The sequence below is a fragment of the Podarcis vaucheri genome (assembly GCF_965113315.1).
Source record: "Podarcis vaucheri genome assembly, chromosome: 2".
Classification (NCBI taxonomy): domain Eukaryota; kingdom Metazoa; phylum Chordata; class Lepidosauria; order Squamata; family Lacertidae; genus Podarcis; species Podarcis vaucheri.
The window spans coordinates 86583673-86607113 of NC_138760.1; the positions used below are offsets into that span (position 1 = coordinate 86583673).

A 23441-nucleotide genomic window follows, 5' to 3' on the forward strand; every position below is an offset into this window, starting at 1 on the left:
TTCCATAATCATCCAACACTATTCTCTCCTAAACAGAGCTGGAGGCTATGGGCACAATTTGAGGGCAGTCATTGATACAGTGATACTTCAGGTTACATATGCTTCAGGTTACAGACTCCGCTAACCCAGAAATAGTACCTTGGGTTAAGAACTTTGCTTCAGGATGAGAACAGAAATTGTGCTCCGGTGGCGCAGCAGCAGCAGGAAGCCCCATTAGCTAAAGTGGTGCTTCAGGTGAAGAACAGTTTCAGGTTAAGAACGGACCTCCGGAACGAATTAAGTACTTAACCCGAGGTACCACTATACTTCAGTGCATAGCTACAGGCCAGAGTGCTGTCTGTCTAAATCCCTTGCCACTTTACTTGAGGATCAGGGCTCTGGTTATCAGTAATGTTCACTTCAGAGTTTGGCCTTCTTAGAATATGTCTAATGCTTGGGAGCTGTCCATGGTATAGGAGACAGAGTTCATGGATTGCACTACAGTGGTACCTCGGGTTACATATGCTTCAGGTTACAGATGCTTTAGGTTACAGACTCGGCTAAGCCAGAAATAGTGCCTCGGGTTAAGAACTTTGCTTCAGGATGAGAACAGAAATTGCACGGCAGCGCGGCAGCAGCAGGAAGCCCCATTAGCTAAAGTGGTGCTTCAGGTGAAGAACAGTTTCAGGTTAAGAACAGACCTCCGGAATGAATTAAGTTCTTAACCCGAGGTACCACTGTACTGGCATGCAACCCCTGCAAGGTTGGTGAAGAGTGAATACAGCCCTGGGTCAAAAAGGTTGCCACCCCGCCTTAGGTTTTGCATGGTTCAGCCCATGACAGGATATTCTAGTTGTTAAATGGCTCTTTACTCAAAGGAGCTTTGGGAGTCAAGCCCAAGTGCTCGGAAGACAGAGGCTGGGGCTTTGCTCAGTCAGGATCTAAAGGAAAGAAAAGCTGGTAGATGGAGCTTGAGTTTTGGTGGCACAAAATTTGGGAGCATTACAATCCTAGAATCAAAGAACTGAAGAGTTGGAAGGGACGCTGAGGGTCATCCAGTCTGGTAGTGTTACTTTGAGTCTAGCATGGTCTAAGTGCATGCTTCCTACTTCACCTTCATAATATCTGCTGGACCTGTCCATTGGCAAATTGATGCCTTTCCTCCAACTGTTTTCTTTCCCCTCTCCAGTACTAATTACTTATTTATGAAAATATTTGTATACTGCTTTCTTTTTTTTTTAAAGTAAAAGCAGTTTGTCCTCAAAGATTCTCTTTTTCTGTTGAGTCCCCGCTTACAGGAAAACTGGTTCTACACATATATTATTATGGAAGAATTTAAAAAAACCAGACAAGCACTGCAATTTTTTCTGAAGCTTCTTGCAAACAGCTGACCATGCTAATTAATAACCCATAACTCATTGAATATTGTATATAGCAGCTAATACATTTGGTATTGTAAATCACACCAGAGTAACTTATAGTTCATACAGTTAATTCATAGTGGGCAGATAAAAGATGGAAGCACTAGAAAACAATTTTTCTAAGGTAAGTGTTAAAGGAAATGCTGGTTTCATTCAATTATTTAAGCCTCTTCTGTAAGTGTATCTACTTCCTCCAGGGTGATTAAAAGCAATACTATAGATCATATACTGTATGCATGTACTCTGTAACCTAAGATACATATATGTAGAGGTTTATACTTTGTAACTCTAGACACCTACATTACATCTTGAATATGTGGCTTGCTTGCTTAAAATGGAATGATCCATTAAATAGTAATATGCATAGCTGTCTGACTGAAATTTCTTACAACATTAGTGTCACAATGATAGATTAATAGTCCTTGCAGTGGAAATGTATCTATGCTTCAACAACCCTTTGACATAAACACAAATACAGCTGCAGATGTTATTAATCCTCCTTTTATTTGTTATACATATTTAAAACCATAAGCTCTGCCTTCATTATAAAACTTGCTGAGGCGCCTTCTCTGAGTGAACAAATTTTGGCTATTTTGCAGTTTACACCCTACAAACACTCGTCTGTTGATTAGGGGAGAAGGAGGTGGAGCTATCCCGGAATACCTGAGAGGATCAGGATTAAAAAGGTATGTTGGCTCAGTTCCTTTGTTTCAAGGTCAGTTTTTAAAAAAATAAAAGGGAAAAAAGGATAAATTCACCCATCATGTTTTCAAATGATTTATGAGCCACACAAGATTACTATGCAAGAAGTAGTCTAATAATGTATGGAGACTACACTATTACAACTGACTTTCTAGAGGGCTTTCTGCAACTACGGTACATTCCCATCACTGAAAGGGGAAGGGAAGGGTAGAGAAGCACATGGAATAAGAGAAAGGAAAACTTTCAGCAGGAAAAAGTGAAGTTGGATTAAAAAGGTCAGAAGGAAGGCTAGAGCCAGGAAGGCAAGCAAAGGTCTCTGCTCCAGTTGTTTGTCCCCTCCATGGCAGCAGGGCCATCTGACACCAACTGCCCTGTGAGAAGTAACAGTTGATGTGACTCCTCCTTTACTGGAGTTGGTTTCCCCCGCTTCATCACTTAGGTTCGATTTTTTAAAGAAATTGTGCTCCTTCAGCCTTGTTCTCCGTGTTGTTGCTGTTGTCACCATGAGTAAACTTAGCATGTTCCGGAGTTTTCTAGGCAAAAATATGCTTTCAAAGAGGCTATACAAATTTGTGTGGGTGCTGGTGCTGGGAGCACAGAAAGAATGCAAAGTATATTTCTAGGTGGGCTAGTTGTTCTCTGAACGAAAAAAATGCTAATGGCAGGAGTTCAGAAGTGAGGGGATGAGTTCCTTGCCTGGGGGCACTTGTCCCCTTGCCCCCTTTCTGGCACTGCCCATGCTATAATCTAAAACAGACTATGAGGAAATCCCCTGAGGCAAGAAGGAAGTGTAAGATATAAAGGGATGAATGTGGCAAATGCAATTTAATCCACTTAAAACTTGGTTCCAGTAGAGAATGAGGATTAAGGCCGAAATTCTAAACACACATACTTGGGAGCAAGTCCCCAGAAGGACTGTTAATTTTCAACAGCACGGTAAGGGGATAAGCTGTAGGGCACCCACGGGGGTGCGAGGAAGGGCACATTTTGTTTCAGATAGGCCGAATCTGAGCATGATTGGTTGACCCAAAATCTTCCTTCAAACTCCTCCTTTTCAGACAGGTAATTCTAAGATCCAAATTTCTGATCTTTATACAACCAGTGTACAAGTTATTGTAATGGACATGTATTAGATTAAACCATTACAATGTTCTGGTTGCTGTTTTACTTTTCATCATTGCAAGCCAAAAGAGGGGAAGAAACCTTTTCCTGGTCTCTCTCTCCCCCCCCCACTCATTTTTCCAGGAGGCCATTCTTTTATATGCCATATTTCTCAATTACTGTTTCTCAATTTTCTCACAAGCTCTCGGGTACCTAGCATTTCTAGAGCAGCGGCAACATTACGTGTGCGATGTAACCCTGCCTGCAGTATATAAAAAGATAATTTGCAGACTGAGAATTCATTTTTCAGCTGGACACTCTGAAGGAGCAAAAAATGGGTCTTCCTCTTCATCACCCCCTCTGTCACTGAAAATTGAAAATAAATTAAAGCTATATGAAACAGGACTAAGGGTCCAGAGCAAAACTGGCCTGGTAAATTGGATTTGGTTAGCTAAAAACATCATTAACTTAAAGCATTCTAGCTTACCAATGGAATGTGGGCTCTGATTGGCTAGGGTGTGATAACGTGCTTTGCCCATTTGCATTTTAACCCATGGTGGGTTTGCTGAAGCTGAATGCGGCCATCTCAAGACATTTGTTGCAGCCACCTCAGAAGCTCAATTAACTGTCATTTCCCTTGGGGCAGGGGCAAACTGTGAGGTAAGATTTTGAGTTAGTAAAGCAAAACACAGATGACAAGATAGTACCTGATATATTGCTTTCACTGTGCTTATCTTCCCCCTATTCTTAAGTTTTGTTTTATGGCCTTGTTCAAGAAATGATTTAAACTGCAACCTGTATCTGTTGAACTAAACTTCTACCTCAGAATTTGTTTTACGACTTGCAAAGAAATTAATGGCAGATCAGTAGGAATAAAAACCTTTTTAAAAAGTAGATTACTTTGAAAGCTTTATCTAAGCTTTATCAATAGCATTGTTATGTATGAGTTGGAATCATGCAGATTATTGGGTAGTGTAACTTATGAAAAATGTTTCTTGACCCCAGATTTGATCCTGACTTGGTGAATTAGTTAACTAAGGAACTTGCATGGAATTTAACAAAGCTTTAATCCTATAAGTAGCTGGAGAGGAGAAGAGGACAGCGGGTGAAGAAAGAGCTGTGAGTCCCTTTCCCCATCCTCTGGACCCTTTGGAAAACTCAGCAAACCTCCTGAAGCTGGAACTGGGTGTGGAGAATGCAGTTGAATGTGACACAACTGTGGGCAGCCTGAGGAAGTGATGGGCCTGTCCATTAAAAAGCAGGTCTAGAGTGAGAGACTAGGATGATGTCTACTGTTTCCAGGAAATTTCCAGACTTTTGTGAGTGAGCTGAGAGTTTGTTTGGACCCTTGGTAAGAACCCAGAAGCTGAGAGGAAGTGTGTCTCAGAAGGAAAATGAATGGATTTACAGTGGTACCTCGGTTTTTGAATGTCTCGGAAGTCGAACATTTCAGTTTTTGAACGCCAAAAACCCAGAAGTAATTGCTTTGGTTTTCAAACTTTTCAGAAGTCGAACGTGCCACGTGGCTTCCATTTTGAGTCTTCCGTAATTAAATGCTGCCGGAAGTAAATGCTTCGGTTTTCAAATGTTTCGGAAGTCAAACGGTCTTCAGGAATGGATTATGTTCAAAAACTGAGGTACCACTCTATATCTATTAGTAACTTTGTATTAATGTAAAATTTCTATATTTTTGTCTGTGGTTGCATCAGTTTTTTTCTTATACCACTTAGAGATATTTAAAATAAATTAAGTGGCATAGAAATTTTGAAAATAAATAAATGAATTGTGAGTGTAGAGGTGGATCTGCCAGAATAAAAGCCCATCTTTTCAGATCTGATTTAGACATAATTTTCCCTCAGGATTCTCCCCAGAGAAACTAGGAGAATCAAACTAGGAGATCTTGTGGTTATCTGAATATGGAATGTTCTTTAACTAGAAGGTAAATGTGAGAGCCAAAGGGAAGATTATATTTATGTGTCAGGCTTGGTTGAATGGGTTGATAATAGTAGTAGGAGTAGCATTAGTGGCAGCAGTAGTAATAGTAGTAGTAGTAGTAAGAAGAAGAAGAAGTCAGCCTTTACTCGAACATCCCATGATGGACTACAACAATGTAAAATACATTAAAAACAGTTTAAAACAAATTGCAACCACAAGAGATGGGTGAGCCTTGAAAATATACATAGGTGTCAAAGGCCAGGGTAAAGAAGTCCGTCTTCAGCATTCATCAAAAATTGTTTAGTGAAGGTGCCAGCTGCCACCACTTCCCCGAGTCTCTGAGGGTGGTGGAACCACCAAGAGGGTTCTCTCTGCTGACCTTAACACCCAAGAGGGTCTGTAGGTAACAAGGTGGTCTTTCAGACCATTACCATTTCTGTAGCCTTATTGGAGTTCACTGATTGGGTCTGCGTTGCTCTGGGACAGGAGGAAGGAAGTCAAAATGACACCGAGTTGGTTCAAAGAAAGAGTTTATTCTGCTCTCCAGATAGCAGAAGGCACTTGCGTGATTAATTCACAGCAAGTCCAAAGAAATGACAAGTTTCATGCAGTATTTATAGCCTCCAGGCACCCTCTCCCTCCTTCCAACCACGTCAGCCTATGTATGCAGGTTGACATCACATATGTTCCTGATCTGGTACTCTCAACCATAAAAGGGATTTCCTTCCTGCACTCCTGACCATAAAAGGATATTCCTGTTCCTACTCCTATCTTGGAGCAAAAGGTCACTACTTCCGAGAACATGCTCTGGCGTTAGTCCCAGACTTTGGTCTCCCCGTCATTTGTGGTCAGAACATAAGATATGTCTGTGTCTGTTCTACTGGTAAAGTCAAGGCCAGTCTTGCCGTCAAACTGATAAGGGAGAGAGCTGTGTTCTTGTTTTGCATTTGCTCAATGGCTAAAGTTTATGCATTTTAGTTAAGGAGAAATGGGGATTTTGGTGCAGTTTAAAAATGCCTGCACAGTCAGTTTTGGGTTTGGGAAACCCATTCCTTCATTTCTTCATGTTTCACCTCAACTCCACAGATCAGTTGAGAACACCAACATCAACATTTCAATAGCTATGGGGAAACTGGAGTGCCCAGCTGTTATTTGAACCCATCGTGTTGCAATTTCACAATCATTTCACCATGACCACAGATGAATCTGGATCCTATCAGGCCTCTCCTGACATGCTAAATTGATTGAGTGAATAGATCCTTAAATGTGAGCTAAAGGGGAGGAGGTTAATGAGCTTGGGTATGATTGGACTGCTGGATGGTCTAATATGAGGCATGAGAGAGTTGCCAAGGAATTGGGTCACCAAGGGCGAAGCTCAACCAGCATAGCAGGGGAATGCTGGGTGCAGAAGAAGCTGAGATGGGAATGCTAAGTCTGAGACTTACTTATGGCCATTTCACACCTTGCTCTCCCCTTAAGCAGAGCTGTGGACTATGCCTTCAATTTCCAACAACAACAACAAAAAGTTACAGCCTTAAGAGTTCTGGTTTAGCTATTGTTGGAGTGGCATACAAAAGACGAACAAGTTAAATATGTAATGATAGATTGAGCAAGAGATGTAGGACACAATATAATGTTTGAGGACTGGGAAAGATTGTGGAAGAAAGGGGCCAAGTTCACTGCATGTACTTTGCTAAAGGAAAATATAATGAAAATGATGTATACATGGTATTTGACCCCTGTAAAATTAGCAAAGCTATATCATAATTGTGACAATATATGTTAGAAATGTAAAGAAAAGGAAGGAACCTTTTATCATATGTGGTGGACCTGTCCCAAGGTGAAAGACTTCTGGGAAAAGATTTATAATGAATTGAAAAAAATGTTGAAATATAAATTTATAAAGAAACCAGAGGCCTTTCTTCTTGGAATAACAGGTTTGGAATTGCCCAAGAAAGATGTTAAATTATATTTGTATGCCACAACTGCTGCTCGTATTTTGTTAGCTAAAAAGTGGAAAACCCAAGAATTACCAACAGTAGAAGAATGGCAGATGAAGATGATGGATTTTTTGGAGCTAGCCGACCTAACCGGAAGAGTCCACGACCAGAAGGAGGAGGAATATCAGGAAGAATGGAATAAATTTAATGATTATTTAGTTAAATTTGTCAAGTTAAATTACCGTATTTTCCGCCCTATAGGATGCACTGGCCCATAGGACGCACCTAGCCGCGGCTTCAGCGCGCCCCGCGCTCCGTGCAGCAGGCTCCCCAGGCTTGCTGATAGCTTCCTGAAGCCTGGAGAGCGAGAGGGGTCAGTGCGCACCGACCCCTCTCGCTCTCCAAGCTTCAGCGAAAGCCTGCACTCACCCCATAAGATGCACACAGATTTCCCCTTCATTTTTGGAGGGGAAAAAGTGCGTCCTATAGGGCGAAAAATACGGTAACCCAAAAGAGCTTGCAGATACTTAATAGGCTTAGGGTTTTGTTTATGTTAAGTGATGAATTAATATGTTGAATTATATAGGGTGAAGATTTAAGGATGTTAATGTTTAAGTTAAATTTCATAAAAATTGGGATTTGGAAAACCGTTTAAAGGACATGCAATGAAATTCAACTAAGGGGAAGCGAGGAAGTCACTTAACAAAGTTGATAACTGTAATTTTCAATAAGGCTATGATTTATGTTTGTTATGTTTGTTTGTCTTGTGTGTTTGTTTGTTTATAATATTGTGAAAACCAATAAAAAAAATTTGGGGAAAAATTTAAGAGTTCTGGTTTAACACTTGCATGAGGTTTTGGAATATTGCCCTCCTCTGCTATTGAAACACATAGGTAGATCAAAACCATGGATATGAGGTGAAAAGCAGATATCAGAAAGTTGCTTATTTTTGTTGATGCTATACATCACACACATCTGAGTAGAGCTTGCTGTATGTAGCTGCCTGAAAATGAAGCACAATAAACATTCATGCCAGTTATTTCATTTTCACTTGCTGTTTCCCCTGCTCCATATGCCCAGCCAAAATCTCCTTCCTAATTTCCTTCTTCAGGTGCAGTAATTGCACCTTTCCAAGCCAAGCATGTCACACAGCCATCCTTTCATGTCGTTCTTCCAGTGTTTGGAATACATGTTTGAAAATGTGGAAATAACATAAATTCCCAGGAATTCAAGGTGTAATATCTGTACCTGCCAACCAGGTATAAAGTGCAGGTAAGGTGAAACCGGCACACTTGCCACAAAAAAACCTCTAGGGGAAAAAACATATTGGGTAGAAAACCTATAGTGTATCTGGGGTGCAAAAACCTGATAATTAGGGTTTTCCCATTCCGTTAGGGTGTCCTGTTGCCTTTTAAATGCGTGGAGCTATGGACTAAATAGCCCAGGATCAATGGATAACCATTCATCATTCTAGCGCCTGTTTATGCCTTTTCTTTTCTGCTCCCCTGGTTGATTGCACTATTCCAAGAGCACCAAATTATAGCAACAGTCTCCAAGTCTCTGCTTGCTATCTGCCAGGCAGCTCTTTATGAGGTGTGTAATTTCAGGTAAGCTGTTGAGTTGCCAGTCAGATATTAAAGCAGGGATTTGACAATTTTGAGTGTGTATGTCAGCGATGTAGCTCACTATTTTATATGCTAGGTTCTGAAGTCATGGCTTTTTGTGTGGTCGCTGCATTCAAGAAATATACACTAACAACACAATCGGATCCATGTCTACTTGGAAGTTCAACTCAGATTAATTGGGCTTACTGCCAGGTAAATGGGCAGAAGACGATTGCAGTCTTTGTTGGTTGCACTGTCACTTTTCATGCAGCCAGGAGCTCATTCAGAATAACACGAAACAGAAAAACATCACCAAAAACCAATGAAATACCAATGAAATGCCTAGCCAAAAATATAGATAAATGCACACAAGCAAAGTGGTTTCTTAAAATGGTATGAAAAATGGTATGAAAATGGTAGCTGTCATAGCCTCCATTGTAGGATGTTGATGCAAGTGTTCCTTGGACATGAATCATGAGGTGCTAGAAACCCCTTCTGCAGCTAATCATTAGGCACAGAAGATTACCCTTTGCCCATAATGTTCATGCTTCCAGTTATTCTGCACCCCCTCTTTTCTGCTGGGGTGCTTCTACTACCTAGGTATAATCCCACTCTCTCACTGCTAGGTACAGCAAATGCAGATGGCTTTGGCTAAGGCAAGCTCCCAGGAGTACACGCTCCCTAGGTTGAGCAGTTATAGAAAAGAGAAACTGCAAAAGGAAACTCAGGGATTGCTTTGGGAAGGGCTGAACCAAATAAGCTATTTGCAGGTAAAAATAAAGGTTCTCAAGCTTAGGCTTGATTGACGGTGCAAAATATCTGTCTGCTTTGCATACCTGTCATACAGAGAATTGCTCTGTGGCTGTTGGGAAACTGTCTCTGTGCCTAGCACACTTCCTTGTTATGGTTCTGAGAGCTGTTAAACTTTCTCTGAGTTTCTTGTAAATTTTAAAATGTCTTGCTTTGCTTGTGACATTTTGGTCAGTGCCAATAGGGAGTGCCTGATCACCTCATCTGTCTCCTGCGAAATCTCTATGTGGGACAAGAAGCTACAGTTAGAACTGGATATGGAACAACTGATTGGTTCCAAATTGGGAAAGGAGTACGGCAAGGCTGTATATTGTCTCCCTGCTTATTTAACTTATATGCAGAATTCATCATGCGAAAGGCTGGGCTGGATGAATCCCAAGCCGGAATTAAGATTGCCGGAAGAAATATCAACAACCTCAGATATGCAGATGACACAACCTTGATGGCAGAAAGTGAAGAGGAATTAAAGAACCTTTTAATGAGGGTGAAAGAGGAGAGCGCAAAATATGGTCTGAAGCTCAACATCAAAAAAACGAAGATCATGGCCACTGGGCCCATCACCTCCTGGAAAATAGATGGGGAAGAAATGGAGGCAGTGAGAGATTTTACTTTCTTGGGCTCCATGATCAGTGCAGATGGTGACAGCAGTCACGAAATTAAAAGACGCCTGCTCCTTGGGAGAAAGGCGATGGCAAACCTAGACAACATCTTAAAAAGCAGAGACATCACCTTGCCAACAAAGGTCCGTATAGTAAAAGCCATGGTTTTCCCAGTAGTGATGTATGGAAGTGAGAGCTGGACCATAAAGAAGGCTGATCGCCGAAGAATTGATGCTTTTGAATTATGGTGCTGGAGGAGACTCTTGAGAGTCCCATGGACTGCAAGAAGATCAAACCTCTCCATTCTGAAGGAAATCAGCCCTGAGTGCTCACTGGAAGGACAGATCGTGAAGCTGAGGCTCCAATACTTTGGCCACCTCATGAGAAGAGAGGACTCCCTGGAAAAGACCCTGATGTTGGGAAAGATGGAGGGCACAAGGAGAAGGGGACGACAGAGAATGAGATGGTTGGATGGTGTTCTTGAAGCTACTAGCATGAGTTTGATCAAACTGCGGGAGGCAGTGGAGGACAGAAGTGCCTGGCGTGCTCTGGTCCATGGAGTCACGAAGAGTCGGACACGACTAAACGACTAAACAACAACAACAACAATAAAGGTACAGTGGTACCTCGGGTTAAGTACTTAATTCATTCCGGAGGTCTGTTCTTAACCTGAAACTGTTCTTAACCTGAAGCACCACTTTAGCTAATGGAGCCTCCTGCTGCTGCTGCGCCACTGGAGCCCGATTCCTGTTCTTATCCTGAAGCAAAGTTCTTAACCTGAAGCACTATTTCTGGGTTAGCGGAGTGTGTAACCTGAAGCGTATGTAAGCTGAAGCGTATGTAACCCGAGTTACCACTGTATTGCCCCATTGTGGGTTTTGGAGTTTTCACAATCTTGTACCTAGCAAAAGAGCTATTAACCCATGGATCTGCTTCTGTTGCCTGCCTAACTTTGTCTCAGATGCTCTATACATCTTAAGAGAACTAGCCTAGGACCCAGGACTCTGTTACAGAAATGCTGAGGCTTGAATCCTCGGACTAGAATTAGTTACTACCTTTGCTGTGATTTTAAAAGCAACAGCAAATGAACAGAAAAATGATATTTGGAAGTTTCCAAAGTAGTTGATGCATGACCAACAGAAAAGGCACAGGCTTAAGTATTGGAGGCAATTGATGAAAAGATCAAACTCTCCTCTAAGAGCAAACTACATGTTTAAAATAAATTAATTTAACCTGGCCACTTTAACCTACTTGTAGAAAAAGCAGCCATAAAAACCAACTCCAAATGTATTGAAAATCTGGCTCACTTGATTCCTCCCCTCCTTCTGCCCTTGAAAATCAAGTAGCACCTCTGGGGGCAAACAGCAGCCAGGCAGAGGGTGATTTTTTAAAGCAGAAAAATAGATTTGTGCTAATATTTGGTTCAGAAGCATATTCCACAGTCTGGGCTCCAATAGCTTTTTCTCCCAAGCAAAAGTGGCCAGGCTAAGCTTGTTTATTTAAATACATGACTAAAGTCATGGGTGGTTTAGCCCTCAAATCGAGTGACTGGAATTCAACCCCCCCCCAGTCGTTTGATGCATCCTCAAAGGGTAAAAGGTAAAGGGAGCCCTGACCGTTAAGTCCAGTTGTGGACGACTCTGGGGTTGCAGCTCTCATCTCGCTTTATTGGCCGAGGGAGCGGATGTTTGTCTGCAGACAGTTTTTCCGGGTCATGTGGCCAGCATGACTCAGCTCCTTCTTGCAAACCAGAGCAGCACACAGAAACGCTGATTACCTTCCCATCGGAGCAGCACCTATTTATCTACTTGCACTTTGATGTGCTTTCGAACTGCTAGGTTGGCAGGAGCAGGGACCGAGCAATGAGAGCTCACCCCGTCTTGTGGATTTGAACCGCCGACCTTCTGATCATAGCAATATCAGAGGGAAGTCAGTTGCTATTTTCGTTCCTGTGACTCTAAGAATGTGGGGAGACATATTAGCACTGCATGAAACCTGCTCCTTGACAAGTTTCAGATAGGACTGTTCATGTATCCACCCACAACTGTAGCCTTCTTTCCACCCACAACTGTGGCCTTATTTTCACCAGGGTATTGATGGAGGCAAACTCCTTGTTTCATATGATCTCTGCTAAGTATCTTCATTGGAGCATACTGCTTTGCTGCTCCTGCCAGCCAGAAGGAGGTGCAAGCGTACCAGCCTTCGCATTAAGGTTGGCAAGGAGGGAGGGGCCATTTCCCTCCCTGAGAGCGATGCTATTTTGACCTCTTATATGTTAATTTGGTAAGCCCAACTCTTTTAAGCAAATCCACCATACTTCAAACTCTGTGGGATTATTTTTATGCCTATAATATATGAATATATTTCATTCTAAAATGAAAGGCGAGGAAAGTAATGTAAAAAAGAGATATGCAGAGTATGAAATTTAAGGCACAGCTTCAGGAAAAACACGTCTGCGCAAATGTGAAGCATGATCTGAACCAGAGTAAGAAGAGTGGGAAACAAAAATAGGACAGCAGGAGGAATCCAACCCTAAAAGTAGTGTTTGAGGACAATCCTACTCGTTTCTTTTGAAAAATAATAAGAAGCTTGCTCTCAGTTAAGGGTGCTTAGAATTTCAGCCTTACAATACAAACTCTGTTGTTAAAAAAGAATGGGTGAGGATTCCCTGAAAACCATGGGCCATAGCTCAGTGGTAAAACATCTGCTTTGCATGCAGAAAGTTTAATCTCTGGCATCTTCAGGTGAGGCTTGGAGAAACCCTAGAGAACTGCTATCAGTCAACATAGACAAAGCTGAGCTAGATCAGTGTTTCCCAAACGTTTTTGGGCAACGGCACACCTGTTTACCGGAAAAAAATCTCGCGGCACACCACCATTAAAGCCCCGCCCCGTGACGTCAGCGCGCAGCGTCACGCCGGGAGGGACGCACAAAAGTGAACGTTTTTTCCCTTCCCCTTGCCGGGGTGGGAGGAGGCAGCAGAGCGAGGGACTGAGGGACGGCGGCAGCTGAGGCGGCGGCGGCTGTTGTGGTGGTGGCGGCGATAGCGGGCGGAGGAGGAGCCGTCGCCGGGAGTTGCTGCTGCTGCTGTTGCTGCTGTTGCCCGAACATGCCGGCCTCCTCCTCCTCCGCTGTCTCGCGCTCCTCCCTTTTGCGCGCACTGCCTCGCCGCTCGGCACCACCACCGCGGAGCCGCCCCCGGCTCGACGCGGATCCTCGCCGCCGCCGCCTCTCGCCGCCCGACTCCCTCCCACGGCACACCAGCCGGTGTCTCACGGCACACTAGTGTGCCGCGGAACACCGGTTGGGAAACACTGAGCTAGATGGACCGGTGATCTGACTTGGTACAAGGCAGCTTCCAATACATGCAGAAGCATATTTCACATCCAGACTCTATTTGATGAAGGGCACTGTGACTCTCCTGATCTTATAGGCTTAGGCCCATTGGTGCCATGTCTCTCTCCCACCCATGGTTTGCATCCATTCATTGCTTTATGACTTGAATATATGGGAACTGGAAGACAGATGATGGTAGGGGATGAAGGTGGAGGGCCCCTGGTCTTTCCTTGTATGTTACATTGCATAACGTATGTATTCTATAGCTTACAAACCTGGCTGTATTGGCTTTGTATACTACCTTTAATTGCTCTGCAATTCTGCATTAATGCAGATCCATTCCTTAAAAACAACAACTCTGCACCACTATAACAGAGGAATCCTGTTGAGTTTAATAGTGCTGTTAACTCCCATGCTTTTGATATGTTGCTTCTTCTAATGATATGCAAAATAACATTTTTCTTGTTGCTACAGCATCACATTGCTGGCTTGTGTTCAGTTTGTGTTCCACTATAAATCACATCTCCTTCGCAGCAGTGATTTTTCCCTAGCCAATTATCTCCCACTTTGTATGTGTGTGTTTGAATTCTTTCCTAGATTTCCCACTGTTGAATGTTAGTGGCATTTCTTTCTGTTCTCCTAAGCATTTAAAGGCTTTCAAATATTTTATGATCTTAAAGATGTAGAACTATACTCTCACTCAAATCCCTTATTAAAATATTGAACAGCACTACCAGACTGAGGATGGGATACAAAGTATGTCATTCACATAAAATCAGAACTGTAAGTCAGGATTCAAATCCTCAAAGGGACCAGAAGCTGGGGACAGGGTGTAGCTCAGCACACGGTTTGTATGCAAAAGGCCCCAAGTTCAGTGCTTGGCATCTACAGATAGACCTGGAAGACAGGTCTTCTGTCTTGGGGTGGTGGTGGATGGAAACCTGGAGCTCAATAGCTGTGCAATACAGACAACAGTAGATGGACTGAAGAGCACGTTCCTGTGGCCAAAGAACTGCAGGAAAAGACTAGGTGTTAGTTGGTAGAGCATGAGACTCTTAATCTCAGGGTTGTGGGTTTGAGCCCCATGTTGCATTGCAGGGGGTTGGACTAGATGACCCTGGGGGTCCCTTCCAACTCTACAATTCAATGATGATCAATGACTAGCCAGACCAGCAAGGACATCTTTTCATAACAATAGGCCAGAGTGGGTCATGTAACACTCCCTGACCCCTGCACAATTTTCTAGCTAATGCTTATTCATTGAGCAGCAAGGTGACTTTGCTGTAGTGTTTCCCATAATAGACCACCCACACCCTTCTTCAAGTCTGCTAGTTTCTCCCCTGCTTTTGATATTTTAATGATTGAGCCATTGCACAAAAATGAAGCAGTACATACTTTTCCTAAAGAGCACCAGAAACTGATACTCATCTAACCTTTTGTGGCAAATCCAAGAGACAACATTGCACCACCTTTCTGAACAGTTTGATCCAGTGCGTAACTATTCCTGTGTAGGAAGCTCTCCTAACTTTGCCAATCTGGTGCCCCAGCTTATGGAGGTTGTAGCCCAAACCACATGGAGGACACCAGGTTGATCCAGATTCTAGATCAACCTTCCTGTAGTTTAAATACGTTGGGTTGGATTTAAAGATTCCCTTCCTCCAATGAAAACAGTCTTCTATCAAAGGAAGACCCCTTCCATTGGAGGATGCTCTGCCTATCTGATCCTCTTCTATATTTGATGGACTTTCAGTTTGGCATAATTTCATTAACAGTTAGAAGAAGAAGAAGAAGAAGAAGAAGACTTCAGATTTGATATCCCGCTTTATCACTACCCCAAGGAGTCTTAAAGCAGCTAACAACCCCCTTTTCCCTTCCTCCCCCACAACAAACACTCTGTGAGGTGAGTGAGGCTGAGAGACTTCAGAAAAGTGTGACTAGCCTAAGGTCACCCATTGTGGAGGATGCGAACTCAGTTCACCAGATTATGAGCCCACCACTCTTAACCACTACACCACACTGGCTTCTTACAGACTTTAAAACAATTTTGCCTTAGTCTAGATCTAATTATTATATATTAAAAATGTTATCTCCATGGTTGTATAACTTAATCATGCAAGTTGTCCAATGTTTCTTCTCACTCTGTTGTAAATCCTCTCAAAAACCTTAAATATGTCTTTACCTGGCCACCAAACATTCAGGCTTTAGAAACACTTTGATATAATGTTTCTGTTTTGATGTTACTAATGGTATTGCAGGCTTGAGAGGCATAATGTTGGCTGCAATGATCCATGGCTAGAGGAACCATCTTGCTATGAAGCTGTACTACAATGGTGCTCCATGCACCAGAAGCGGTTTAATCATGCTGGCCGCAAGAACCGAGAAAGCTGTCTGTGGACAAACACCAGCTCCCTTGGCCTGAAAGCGGAGATGAGCGCCAGACTCTATAGTTGAATTTGACTGGACTTCATCATCCAGGGGTCCTTTACCTTACAATGCAATGCAGCAATTGGGGTAATTCACATGACTTTTGGACATGCTGCCAGATGCTGATGGTTTTGGATGACCTCAGTGAACAGCTGTTGGAGATAATGGTGTTCTGCTATGAACAACCTTAGGTTGGGTGGGTACACAATTTGTGCTAATAACAAAGCATGACTTGCATGACTGCTTCATTGCAGGCCAGGGGGTGGTGTGCCTTATTTTGCCACAAAGTGAAGCAGGAAGTGCTGCTCTGCTGCTGCTGCCTGTACCTCTGGCATTGGTGCTGATTTCAGGCAAGATCGCACCAAAATTGCACGAGATCTCTCACATGATTTTGGTGAGAACGCACCCCAAATTAGCGTTGATGTCTGCAGCCGAAGCAGTGGGGAAAGTAGGGCACCCAGGGGGTGCCGCATGACACGTTAGCCTCACCCCACCTAATCGCTGTGCCAGTACACATATGTAGGCATATGAGACACTGGGACAGAAGCTATGTAGCTATCTAACCCAGGCTCCTGCAAACTGCCACTAGACAGAGCAAAATAAGCAAGTGTTGAACATACACCTGGATAGCTCACTTGGTGAAACATGAGACTCTTGATGTCAGGGTTATGGGTTCAAGCCCCATGCTGGGAAAAGATTCCTGAATTGAAGGGGTTGGACTGGATGAGCCTCATGGTCTATTCCAACTACTATTCTACGATTCTATAAATTGAGGGAACAACAGCCAGTTTGCATTGCTTCTAAGGTACATGCACATAAATAATTGTTGGAGTACTTCACTGTGGCTGTACTAGATAGGTCACACAGAAACACAAGAATCTGCCTTATACAGACCACTGCTCCACCTAGTTCAGTACTGTCTGTGTGGGATGTATTATCACCAGAGCAGTCAAGTACATCATTTTCCTGTTGCGTAGAATGGACACATAGGGGAATGTGGTTCCAGACAGGGAGGACATCCTGTCATACCTGCTCTGGAGCTTCCTCCCCGTGTGTGTGACCAGGTAGATGGGTGTGAACCTAGTTGACCAGATAAAAGGGCTGGCTAAACAACCATCTCTCTCTTGGACTCTTCCTCTCTTCCTCTTGGACTCTTGCTCTCCTGGCTATTAGCCAGTGCATGGCTCAACCTTCACATAGGATGGAGGCCACAAGCAGAAAATGTGAGATAGCTCCGACTTCTTTTCAGTGTAACCACAAAATAAAGGCTGCCTTCAGATTACTGCTGTGAACTGAATGTGAGCAAAACTTTATTCTTACTTTTAAAGAAGTCTGTGTTGTGTTGTTATTATTTTAAGAGGGAAATAAAGGGGAAATTTACCAGGAACAATCCAGACTGGATTGCTTAATTAAAGGATTCTAATGAATCTTCAACTTGCTTCCAATAAGTTGCAAAGGGAATGTACTCTGCTGTTTCCTCACTAGCGTGAGTGAGGAGGGGTAATATCAAAATAATATATCCTCTCCTACCTTCCTTAACATTCCCACAGTCTGCACTGATTGGCAGTGGCCCTCTGGGGTTCCAGACTAGAGACTCTCTTACCCCCCCAGGAGGTGTCAGGGATGAAGTCTGGAACCCTCTGTGATGCAAAGCAGATGCTCTACTGCTGAGTTATAGTCCTTCCCCTCGATGCCCAGGTGTGTGTATTTATGAACACCTCCCTGTTTAAATGGAAGCACATTTTGGCTATATGGCTACCCAGTCACACATTATTATTTTTTTACAGTTTGCCAGCTGATAGTGGACGCCACACCTGATGACATGGCTCAAGGAAAAGCAGCATGGATTTATACATACAGAAATGTTGATGATCCTGCTCCACAAATAAACATTAGGTTGCTGCTGCTGTAGCAGCTGCTGCTGTTTTACCGAAGTTCAAGCATAAAAATGAAAACAGGGGACTTGTTTCCATGAGATGAAACAATCAGTACACACTATTGAATCCTATAGGCCCAGCTTGATTGATAAAGGTAAGATTGGCAGAAACCTTTTGTTTCTCTCGAGGCAAAATCTCTTATTTAGAAAGACCGTAGCAGGCAGTGTGTCACATTGTAAGCAGAGTGACCAGTATGCTGGAAAGCAGGAGGGCTCATAGGTAGTTAAAAGGATTCAGGCCACAGTCTCATAACAGCACAAATTTGCATATGCTAATTTATATGTATAGATGACTCTGGGAACTTAAGGAGGTGGGTGGCCGAGGTCTCACTAGTGCCTCACTTTGCAGAGTGCTCAGCTGTCTTATAAGCAGTTTCTTTTCTTTTAAAGTTTTCTAAAAAGTGGGGGGAGTGTGTGTGTGTGAGAACCAAGACTTGTCACAGGGGCTTGGTACTCCTCTAACATCCCTGGTGTAGAAGGTGGGATTCTGAACAGAGTTCAAAAGTTATTAAGAAAGTTAGGCTTGTGGGTGCCTTGGATACTGCATCCTCAAACAGGAGTGCACAGTCACTGTCACCTTACAGAGAGAAAGAGAGAGCTCCAGCTCCTGTACATTCCCCCCCTCTCCTGTAATACAATACTAGGATGACTCAGCTCACCTTTAATTCTTAGGATGCTTATTTCACAATTAGGTGGGCAACTGTTTATTCTTTACTTCTGATGCACTGAAGGTACGAGTTACCAGGTGGAGGGGGGGAGGTGGAAAGGTTAAGGAGACCAGTTTACCCCCCCTCCCCTAAGTAACTGAAAATAGCATCTTTTGCTTCCTTAGCGTCTCTCTCTCTCTCTCTCTCTCTCTCTCTCTCTCTCTCTCTCACACACACACACACACACACACACATCTTGGCTTCAGTTGTACCACTAGCTCGCGATCCTGCCCCTCACCCCTTACCAAGGGGATTCCTCCACAAGGCCAGATTAATAATTTATTCCCCGGCTCCAGCAGTCACTTAGGCTCGCATTGATTTCCTTGTGCTGCATTTCCTCCCGTTCATCGGATCCTCCCCCCCCCCGCGCTTCACCCACCCGGGTTCACCCATCTCTCGGATCTTGCCTCGCCGCAGCCGAGAGAGCGAGGGAGCCTCCGCCGAGCACACCATGCTTGCCGGCGGCCCGCGCGGCGACGCGCTTCGCGGGGAGCTCCGGAGGCCCTTCCGCCCGCGCGGACTGCTGACCTGAAGGGCCGAGGGGGCGCCCGCAGGTTGGCTCCTCGTCAGCGCGATGCAGGAGGGCAGAGCGGCAGGGAGCGACCTTGCGCGCCTTCCTCGCCGCCGCCCTCCCTCCTCCCGCTCCTCCCTCCCGCGCTGCGCCTTGGAAGTGCCGCGGGTGGAAGAGGTGAAGCGATCCCCTCAGCCCTTCATCGCCGGGGCCGCGCTAACCGGGGCTTGTCACGCAGGAGCGCGCTGCCTGAAACTGACCAGGTCTCTTCCGGCGGCGGCGGAGGGGCTGCGGTTCTGGCTGCGGCGCCTTTCCCTCCGGCTCCCCGCTGCCGCTGATCCCAACGCGGATCGTCCTGCCTTCCGTCCTGCACTTTTTCCTGCGGACTTGCTCCTCTTCTGCCGCCTTGGAGACACTTTCGGCCCTGGCTCGCTCTTCTTCTTCTTCTTCTTCCTCCTGCTGCTGCTGCTCCTCCCTCCCCCTGCGATGCCTGCCTGACGGCGTGCACCATCTCCTTAAAAGGCGGCCGACGCCGCGCCGCTCTCCACCAGGGTATATTAGCAGCGCGGACTTGATTTGGGACGAAGGCTGCGCTGGAGCTGCGCAGCGCTGAATGAACGCAGAGAGAGAGAGGGAGGCGGGCGAGAGGGAGAGGGAGGCGCGCGTACACACGTCGCCCAAAAGGGGACGGAGGGAGGGACCTCTTTGCGTTTCCCTGGGCAAAGTGAGCCGCGCTTCGGCCGCCGAGCTCCTCCCCACCTGACCCTCGACGACAGCGAGCGAGCTCCTTCCCGCCCAAACCTGCCGGGCTCTGCACTTCAAGGCGCCGGCGGGAGCAGCCACGAGGTCACTCGCGGAAGTAACTCCGGCGCGCCGCCGACTGCGGAGCGGAGTTGTGGTTGCCCAGCAGCGTGGCAAGCCCGTGGGGCGGGTTGCCGAGGACACCCCACTTTTCGGGGACCAGCCGGGAGAGCCCGACCCGCCTCAGGATCTGGAGCGAAGCCAGCCAGCCAGCCGCCCCGCTCGCGGAGCTGAGGAGAAGAGGATGGCGCCGTGACTCCGCGCCCCGGCTCCGCGCTCGCCCGCCCGCTCGCTTTTCCCTCTCCGCCGCCGCCGCCGCGCAAGCCGAGAGCAGCGTCGCTGGGAAGGCACGCCGAGGACCGACACCATGCCCGGGCTCGGGAGGGCTTCCGCGGGGCTCCTCGCCCTCTTCTGGGCAGGGGTTTGCCTCAGCCTGGTGGCCGTGGCCGGCTCGGAGCAGCAGATCCCCTTGGCTGTGTAAGTGTCGCAGGGAGAGCGGGGTGGCCGAAATGGGTTGGCATGGGTGGCTCCTTGTCTCTCCTCCACCCCGAAACATCTTCCTGCCGTTTTGATTTGGGGCTGCGGGAAACGGAGCTTTATTTCTTATTATTTCCCAAATTTCCCTCCGCGGGGGAACTTTGGGCCGGCAACTGGCCGGACACGCTCGACTCGCTCCTTGCCCGCAGTCCCGCTTCAGCCGAGGAGCTCAGGGACAAGCGAATAAACACGAATACGGAGCTCTTGACAAACGCCGCCGCTGCTGCAGAGCGAGGTTTTGTTTTGATAAAAGTTTCATCTCCGGCAAGTTTGACGAAAGAGGCCTCCCCACTCCCCTCGCCTTGCCTAGTGGAATAGCTCAACGGGGAGGGGGGTTCAAACTGAGAAAGTGCACCCTTCCTGCTTTGAAATAACAAATAGTTTTGTGGCACCTGGAAGACTAAGCTAATGTCTTGTGGCTGTGAGCTTCTGTGGACCACAGTCCGCTTCCCCAGAGGCGCGCACGGTAGTCCTGAGCTGCAGGTATATATGTGAGTTGCAGCTCAGATTGTGAGTGGAGTGTTGTTGTTGTTGTTGTTGTTGTTGTTAACTGTCATGCATGCCTCTGTTCCGCATTTTAATTCTTTCTCTCTTTGCAGTGTGAAACTCTGGGCCTCTGCATTTGGTGGGGAGATCAGATCCATCGCAGCGAAATACTCAGGTTCCCAACTTCTGCAGAAGGTAAGGATCGCTTCAGGTGTACGCACCGGAGTGATGGATTTAGTGCTGAAAATGGAATCCGGTTTGGTACCCTGAAGAAACAGGAACGACATCTTTCAGTCAGAGGACATTCTCCGCTCCTCCCCTCCCTCCACACTTTTAACTGCCTGCTGTCTTTTTACACACTGCAGAGACTATAGACTTCACCGTTCACTGGTTATTTTTAGATTACTCTCCCTTTCTTAAACGGAGCCCACCCAGATGACTTTGTCTCTCTGTGGTGGAGCTATTTAGATTTAGAAGTGTGCCTGGCTTTTGTTTTGCTTCCTAGGTGGGGATTATGATGTTAGCAGCAGTTTTTCTGTGTAAACACACATGCACAAACGCGTGCACACACACACACACAGACACACACAGTTCATTCAAGAGGTACAAAAACCGGGCAAATTTTATTTTGCTCTCTCTGGCTGTACTTCGTTGCAATGGGTGGGGGGTGGGGGACCCGAAGGCTTGACTATTGTTTGCCATCTCTGCAGTTTTTACAATCCTATTATTCCTCCAATCATCTCAGGCCAGTGCTGGGATGTATTACATCATTACAGATAAGGAGAATGAATGTGGTTATCTTCCTGCTCAGCTGCACAGCTGGGTAATAAGCTTGTGAAGTAGTGCAAAAACTTGAGAAATTGGGCTAAGTCTCCATAATTCTGGAGAGTAATGAGAATGGAGAATAGATTATTAGACCTTTTATAGATTATTAGAGCTTGCATCTGGTCTCATTTAAACATGCAACCTTATATTAAAATCCTGCTTTCAGATAACCTGTGTTTAAATATAGCTGTTGATGAATTAAAAATAAATGAGAAATCCAGGCCGGTGGTAAGTTGAAAAAGGGCTCCGGGGTTGCAGTTCCACATGATTTGAAGACATGAGCTTTCAAAGTGAAATTCAGCTACCCAGATGCAATTTTTAGAGCTTGGATTGAAATGATTCAATGGACCAAGTTAAACTTTAAATAGATTTTTTAAAATAAAAAAAACCCAAATAAATAAGATTTTGCTCCGCACGAAGAATGTGCCTGTGTATTTTGCATGGTAAGGGTTAGTGTCATTCAAATCAGTGAATTGAAACAGTTTGCTATTGATAAGACTGCCCTTGCTCCTGTGTTGCGTTGGTAAGGCAAAGAAACTTTTATGCTTCACTAATTACCGTTAGTGCAGTAAACCTAATGGCTGTTAAAGAAGCATAACAACTGAGCAGAAAATACTCTTCCTCTCAATGTTACTTAGTATTTGAAAATGGAGATTTTAAAAAAGTATAACAGTTATGGCAGAACACAGTTCTGGGCCTGAGGTCATTTGAAATATTTCCAAATTATTTAAGCTTTTTTATACACTAAAGTGGAATACTCAGCATTTATTAAATAATGCTTCCTTCACTGACAGAATTTTTCTGTGAATACTGTGTAAAAACACCCCTTCCAGTTTTTTGTTGTTTTTTTTTAGGGATGATATGGGTAAATGTCTAAAAACAGCATATACTGGCTTCCTAATCTTCTTAAAATGTACTTTTTAAAAAGAGTTATTATCCAAGATATACAGTCCTTAATTTTGGAAACCCCTTTGGCTCAGAATCCTTGTATAAAACGTGGTCTCTTGCCATTTTCCAAAAGTTGCATAGAAAAATAAGGACATAAGAGTTCTGAAATGGTATTCTTTGTAATAACTCCTCATCTGCTTATGGTAGATTATTCTGAAATAAAGAATATTATCTAAAGTAGTAGGATACCTTCCTATTGGTTGCTATACTGCAGTGTAAATAATCGGAAGCTACCACAATGCTCATTTTACATTCTCTTCATCATCTCTCAATTGCACTGGCAGTACTGTGTTCTTCTGTCTGCATCTTGATAATTGTGTATTTAATTCCCATCTGGCGGGTTGTTTTTTTTTTTTTTTAAAATAAATATATTGTGTTTTGGTTTGAAATACCATAACTAAATGAAACAGGAAACACCAATGCTGATAGGATGGGCACTTCGAGCTGTACTACTGCTAATGTCTTTAAGCTGTCCTAGCATTTGGGTGGCATTGTTATTATTACTATTATTATTAGGATTCTTAGTGTATTTTAAATTTTGACTTGGCGTCTGTATTGTAAGCTATGCATTTCTCTGTAGAACTGGAGCTTCAGGATTGTGTTTCAAATATTTGTCTTTGCAATAGCTTATATTTTTAACACTGTTGAGACAAAGGCATACCTGGTGTTTTCATTTTCAGATGTGTCAAAGTTGTGGGGGAGGGGGGGACAGTTCAAGGCATAAACAATAATATTTAGTCCACTGGAACAGTAGTAATCCAGACAGTTAGCAAGATGACATCATTGCACCATCCCAGATGTGAAACCCCTTCCTAGTGTCTGGCTGTGAAGAATAATCC

The 23441-nt window shown here is 44.5% G+C and overlaps 1 protein-coding gene across 4 annotated transcripts in view; it reads left to right on the forward strand.

The window, feature by feature from the left end:
• The first annotated feature begins 19120 nt into the window (after window positions 1-19120).
• Window positions 19121-23441, forward strand: part of CACNA2D3 (calcium voltage-gated channel auxiliary subunit alpha2delta 3) — a 498960-nt gene continuing 494639 nt past the window's right edge. For 2 of the 4 annotated variants that reach the window (XM_082209333.1, XM_082209334.1), the window contains exons 1-2: window positions 19131-20283; window positions 20943-21024. In XM_082209333.1, the coding sequence (XP_082065459.1) occupies window positions 20174-20283; window positions 20943-21024 (192 nt within the window). In that variant the 5' untranslated portion in view covers window positions 19131-20173. Of the gene's footprint in view, window positions 20284-20736; window positions 20835-20942; window positions 21025-23441 lie in introns of those variants that run through there. The other 2 variants (XM_082209336.1, XM_082209335.1) reach the window with 2 other exon arrangements.